Source organism: Apaloderma vittatum, unplaced genomic scaffold, assembly GCF_000703405.1.
Source record: "Apaloderma vittatum isolate BGI_N311 unplaced genomic scaffold, ASM70340v1 scaffold27967, whole genome shotgun sequence".
Classification (NCBI taxonomy): Eukaryota; Metazoa; Chordata; class Aves; order Trogoniformes; family Trogonidae; genus Apaloderma; species Apaloderma vittatum.
Window position 1 is genome coordinate 1 of NW_009727275.1, and position 6,679 is coordinate 6,679.

Here is a 6,679-nt window from a genome sequence, read left to right on the forward strand (position 1 = left end):
TGGGGATGCCCGGGGTCCCCGCGTAGGACAGGGGGCTGGAGCACCTTCCTGCCGTTGTGGAGCTTCGGGAAGTTTCTGTTCGCTGCGCTGATCGCTTCTTGTGAGGGGAAAGGGCGGGCCGGGCCTTCCCCGTCCCGGGGAGGGGGGTGAGGGTGGGGCCCCCCGGGGGTGTCCGGCCTGGTCGCGAAGGCCTCAGGGCCTGGCACGGCTCCTCGGTTTTCTAGGTAAAAGCTATTTCAGTCTTGAAAGAGCTGACCCTCCGCGCTGTGCCTTTCTCATGTGAAGCCTTGTGCCGTTATTTCATGGTGATCCTCACCCGCATGTGATGTCAGATAAAATTAGTACCCTTCGTTCCTCGTTACACCGCCTTGACTGATTTTTCAAATGGTATTTTACATACGGGGGGGCATGAGCTGTTGGGTTTCTTTCGATAACCTTGACCACCCCGATTACAATATTTGGAAGAAGCTGCTGCTTCCACCTCTTCAATTTCCAGCCTGTGGCAGCTTGACCTGAGCCGGCTAAATTGCACGGATAGGAAGATTCCTGCATGTACTCACTCAGATTATATAAAAATATCTGCAAGGGTAATAACTCTTGTGATGCTGAGTTGTTACTTTTTCATCCTAACCTACTTGTACTTCTCTTCTAGTCCGTGATTGCTGCTCTCTTGTGCTGGTTCAGAAATTAAAAGTTAAGATTCTTCTGTGCGCCTTTGCTGGTGTTTATATTTGGTGGCAAATTTCAGCAATTCTTACACAAAATCCCGTTTTCGCAAAGGCAGAATACCGAGGTCCCTCTAGAACCAGCAAGGAGCTGCATTTCCTTGCTCATGTTATAATTTTTTTTCCCCCCTACTAACATTTCAACATACAAGAAGTTTTCCCTATTGTTACTGTTTTTACAGAGCCTTTATTTTCTGCCTTTGGCTTTTCTAGGGGTGGCGTATGTGTGCGCCAAACTCATTTGAAAAGCAGCAAGCTGAGTAGCTAAACAGTTTTTAGGAAAATAACAATTGCAGAACAAAAGTAAAGAGACCCCAGATACGTTGCAGTTTACGAGAAGACGTTTCAGTGCGGATGATCGCTTGTGGTCTTGTTTCTTTTTCCGTTTAGACTGATGAAAAAGATGAGGGAAAGTTCTGACAGGAACCTGGATGAAAAACATGGCAAGCTCAAGAGAAGAAAGCGGTGCCCGCTCTCCTGATTCAACAGTCTCTTCTCTTTTAACCAGCTACAGCACTGACAGCAAGAATTCCTCCCCAGACAGCTTGATTCACTACAAGGACAAACTTTACAGCTCTGCCTCCGAGGCTTTGGACGCTTATATCAAAGATTTCGATTTAAGTCTCACCTCTTCGGAAGTAAGCACCGGCAAAATCCGCATATTTCGAAGCGCACCCAAGCGACGGAAACTTTCCAAACGTGCCCCAAAACCCCACGGTGCGTCTCCTGCAAATATGTTATTTAATAAGTTTGGATATTTGCTGTTTTTTTGATTTTCATTGCGGATATTTGCAACACCAGGCGTGTTTTGGTGGAGGAATATTCCCCACACGCAACTGCTGGCAAGTCTTTGTGGGAGAGGAAACGATGTTTCATGTTCTGTCTTTATTTTTTTTGTAAATGCTGGGGGAGGATTCACGACCGTGCTCATAAATGCTGTCAAAAATTCCAGAACGTTAAAGAGAAATTGCGTTTTCTCTGTGTGAATATGTGCTAATGACAGTGTAAATCGTTGCTTAGACCTGGAGTCTCGGGGGGGAAAAAAAGAAAAAATCTGTTTCCTTTCCACACTAAGAAACATCAGCATCTAATTAATTGAAGGAGTTTTCCTTAAACGCTGCTTTGTCTGAGAACAAAGTTTGCCTCTTATCCCTTGATTTTTATGGAAGGTACTTTTGGGTCTGAAGTCTAACAAAATACACGGTTCTGGATGTGGAACTGAAAAGAGCTAGATTAAAAATTTAAAAGCTGAAAATGTTATATACTATGAAAAGAGGAGTAACTCTTGACCAGCAAGGTTTTTGCTGAGATTTTGGTTAGAAATGGAACCACTCTTGCAAGAGCTGTAATTCAGTCCCTCCTGGCAAAGAGTCTATTTCATCTTTAAATTATTACTTCCTTTTAGATCTTTTCTTTGTACAGCAATTAATGTAAAACAACTTTGTTTTTTCAGCACTGGATGATTTTAATCTGCACGTAGGACCGGGTTCTCGCGCTTCACCCTCTAGCAGACAGAGCGAGTGTGACGTGGACTTGATTAGTCTCGCGACGGACGATCTGTTGGCGTTCCCAGCGGACGGATCGCTGCCTTCCGTCTGGCATTCTCCTTTGAAAGCGAGGCATCAACGTTGTGAGGGGAAAGGACAATCCTTTAAAACACTTCCGTGCCCTGGCCAAACCTCACCGCTCCGCAGCGACAGCGCTTTCGCTCTCCGGGAGAGCGGCAAAGACCGGAATCCGCGCAAAGATTTCCGCAAAAACGAACGCGACGTGTGTGGATACGACTCCGTCTCGTCTAAAGGAAGTTTGAGACCCTCATCTTTTGAGGAAAACTCTAATACTTTTCCCGTTCAAAACTACCCGAGGTGGCTTACCAGTCAGAAGTCTGACCTAAGCGTGTCGGGGATAAGCAGCATTCCCAATTTTCCCTACCCAGCCTGGCTTAAGAGTTACAACCTTTTGTCTGGTTCAGCCAAGGAAACCGATGGTCGAAATTTTGCCACGCGAGGCGCGGCTCCTTCTTCTCGAGCTTTTGAGATTCTGGAAGAAAGATGCTCTGCAGGTAAAGACAGTTCTGGTTGGTTGGTGTTTTTTTTTTTTAATCTGGGTGTGAGAAGTGAGAGTAGCTTCCAATTTGCTAATTTGTTTTTGAAAGGCACCAAAAAGCCGGTCGGAGGTGACTGTATTTCCTATAATTTGTGGGTTTTTATTTTGATTTTAAGAGTGTAGTGGATAAAGACATGTATATTCTTTAAACCAAGTCTGCGCTGTGCGGTAGATCCGCCTTTGACAAATGACTCGAAGCACTTACTAGCAGTTTACTAAGTCAAACAGCTTTTATACTCTGAGATTTCCTATATAAATCAGCGTTCCTTTTACAGCAAAGAATATTTATTACAGTGGCATGGTTGGTACCTTGCTGCAAGATGATGACAGTAGTTCCAGAGATATTTTAAGAGAATTTCAACATTAAATTAAATCACATGAAACGTAACCTCGAGAGAGGTTCCTAAACATAATTTGAATGAACCTGTCAAATTGGCAAGAAATACGTAATTTCTCAGGGAGTCTTTTTCTCTACACAGGCAGCAGGAGATATTTGTAACTCTTATGTTTAGGTTATCCAGTTTATGGAAGGGTTTTGCTTGGGAATCTCTCGCATACCTCGTCTGTTGAATCTTTGTTTTATTAAATCTCCGCAAGATTTGCTTTGATAGGAGGGAGGAACATTTTGAAGTGTTAATTACCATCACTTTGGTCCGAATTTCTCAATTTAAAAAGAAAGATATATTTTCTTTGGTGTGGAAATCATAAATATTGATCTCTCCGTTTTTTCCAAGATGTTTTATATAAACAAAGTTAAAATGTTTTGCCTTCAGAGGGACAAAATGCTGATATAATAATGCCCATAAATACCTTTCTAATGTATGAGCTTAAAATACAGGGTTCAATTTTATTTTTTTCCACACAGAAAATGTTGCCAATCTTGAACAGGCTCGGTATTCCATAAAATTTAAAGCAAATATGGGGAAATAAAAAAAAAAAAATCCCTTTGAAGAGGGTTGAACACGTTGTGCCCTTGTTTTTTAGAAGACCAGCTTGAGCTGCTCCCCGCGAAGGCTGACGGAAGTCCCGAGAGTTCAAGCGAAGATTTGTCAAATAATCTGGAAAACGCCGGCAGTCCTTCTACTACGGATATACTAGGGGCAGAAAGACCATGGGAAAACGCTCCAGGTACTTGGTAAGTAAGCACCTATTTTTTGGACTCATTTGCCCATGAAAATGTATTTGATTTGTGCTGTGTAGAGATTGCAAGTGATGGTGATGTGACACGGACCTGAAGGAAGGATTTACTACCAGGTTTCTTGCTCGTGCTAAACGATATTTCGAGGGCAAGGATATCAGTGCGATGCTTTTCCTTTTCCGTTGCCTTGCGAGGAGCGCTGCCAAAATTGCTTAATTCCTTTTAATAACACTTCTCATCTCTTACTGAGACACAAAGCTATTTATTTCAAGAGAATTATTCTGGAACCTTCCATTAACGGTTTTACTAGTTTGTAAGGAACCGCTTAGGAAAAGCAAGTTCATAGTGGGAAGTCTTTTTTTTTTTTTCTTTTTTTTAATAAAAAGTCCAGTTGAGAGAGAGGCTAATGATCTAAGCTCCTGTGAGCCACCCACATAGAACATCCCTGGAAATCAGACTTTATTAATATCTTTTTCCTTGAAGCTACTGCCTTCTTAAAGACTGGAGAAGAATTAGAAGTCAGTAAGCAGAAAGTCTCTGGTTTTCTTCCGATGCTGAATATTAATGGCAGAAAAACAGGTGTAAGAAAACACTTCCCTGTGGAAATGACAGCCAAGAAATCACCTTTTTTTTAGTTGATTTTTTTCTTTATGGCTACTCAGGAGACCAGGTTTTCATTCTCTCGGCGGCACTAGAAGAAATAGTTTTTGTATTTGACACCAAGAGCCTACTCTGCACCCCCTGATGTGGTGATCAAATATATCTGGTTTCATCATACTTCACTACACCCTAAAGCAACTCTTCTAATTTGTAAACCTGTCGTTATTCTCCGTGGCGTGTTTGGTGCAGGTTTAGCAGACCGCTGGTGCCCGTGTGCCGTGAGGACGCAGAGAACGCTCTGCCGGTCGCCAAGGCAGATATTGTACATAAGTTCCTGGAGGACTGTTTAAATGACAAAAATAAGGTCAGTAAGATGAAGTATTTATTTCTGAGAGTGCCCAGAACATGTAGGACTGGTAAATATTAGAAGGAGTAATACCTGTAAATTGATTTTCTTTATAATACACAAATGAGGCTGACTGCAGTCGTTTAGTCGTATTTGAGCACAATCAATTAATACAATTATTAAATCCTTTAATCTTACCCTTGGGCACAGTCACAATTAAAAAAGTATGTAACTAGGAAATGCTTTGCTGAGTTTGTTAGTTAATTTGCTTATTTTTACACTCCATGTTTAAATAATAGTTTGTCCTGCCTCGAGTAAAGGAAGACTTTTTTATATCAATATATTAAATACCACGAATCTCCCTAAAACTACTCGTTTCCTTGAAGAGTTTCTTGACAGAAAACCTAATGATGTGCAAAAATAATTGAAATTATTCGGAGTGTTGCTTCAGTGTCATTTCATCCTTCGTGTTTCCCGTTCTGTGAGATCATCAGGCATTTCTAGACATGAGTATTTCTAGATTATCCACAAATTCTTGTCACTGTGAGCTAATTTGCTTTTCTGATGATAGAAATACTACCTAGATGCTAATGATCCATGTTTAACAGACAGAAGCTCACTTGCTCTGTCAGTTGGGAAATGTTGAAACACCTTCCAGCGCTACAAGGACTTAGAGTCTTAATATTTTCAATTTCTTTTACACAACACTGGTGGAATTAGTCTTTAAATAGCTTCAGGGAAACTTCCGAAGCCGATTGTCGGATTCGCTCTGCGCTATGACCAAATTTTTTGGCTTTTGCTTTAGGAGGGCGCTTTGTCTGGAGGTCAGCGTCACCGGCCCCTCGAAGCTTTGAAGCGAACGTTGTTTGAACTTCAAGCAATCCAGGGGAGCTTAAGCCAGGCTGAAAGCGCTGAGCTAAAGGGAGAGGTAGAAAAAGTAAGTCGCTGGAGAAGTTTGGCGGGTACCTCACAGAAATCTTCCTACCTGGGAGGAGGGTATCAAGGAAATGGAGCTTCCTAGTGGAGTCTTTCCATTTACGGGGCATAAATTGAAAGGGGAGGTTCCCGCTGGCAATTGGGAGCAACTTTTTCACCCTTCTGACGCTGGAATAAGTTGCTCAAGAGAGGAGTTCAAGGTTTGACTGGATAAAGGTGAGAGCAACCTGCTCTGACCTCTGTTTTGAGCGGGAAACCACTTCCCCGGGGCTCTCCCGCTGCGAATTACTTTATGATGCTGTAAAGTTGATGCTGATACTTGCCGATGCCGCGCGCTGTAAAAATTCCCTGTTTTCTGTCGTCTTCAGTTTTCTTCCGGCAGTTGCCAATATGGTTTTGGTTGTTTTTTTGTTGTTTTTTTTTCCCTTAAGCTTTCTGAAAAAGCGGAGGCTGAATTGCAACTGTGCGACAGTGAGACAACCCCTCTTACTAACTCTATTCGGAAGTAAGCGACCACTGATTTTTCTGACTTCTTGTGGCGGAAGGTCCAGGAGAGGATTGACAAATCAGCTGAGCGAGTTGTCGTGTCATCTGAGAGCTTTTCTTCAGAATAAAGCCAACAGTGAATCACTAAACCCATGGCAGAAATTTCTCTGGTTGCAGCAATGCGCTCTGTAAATAAATGTAAAGAAACATTTGCATTTCGCCTGTACCGACAGATTAATCATGGGCTTTAAAATCATCAGGTTTGGAAAATGGGCCAAAATCTTTTCCTCCTTTTTTTTTTTTCCCTCCTTTTTTTTGCTAGAAAGAGAACATACTCCATTA

General features: G+C 42.2%; 1 protein-coding gene across 1 annotated transcript in view; it reads left to right on the forward strand.

Annotated features, from left to right (window-relative positions):
• Positions 1-1,156: 1,156 nt before the first annotated feature.
• LOC104277087 (chromosome unknown open reading frame, human C18orf54) overlaps positions 1,157-6,679 on the forward strand; it is a 6,076-nt gene continuing 553 nt past the window's right edge. The window contains exons 1-6 of the mRNA XM_009873623.1: positions 1,157-1,442; positions 2,173-2,787; positions 3,816-3,966; positions 4,825-4,933; positions 5,721-5,852; positions 6,283-6,356. Of these exons, the coding sequence (XP_009871925.1) occupies positions 1,157-1,442; positions 2,173-2,787; positions 3,816-3,966; positions 4,825-4,933; positions 5,721-5,852; positions 6,283-6,356 (1,367 nt within the window). The remainder of the gene's footprint in view (positions 1,443-2,172; positions 2,788-3,815; positions 3,967-4,824; positions 4,934-5,720; positions 5,853-6,282; positions 6,357-6,679) is intronic.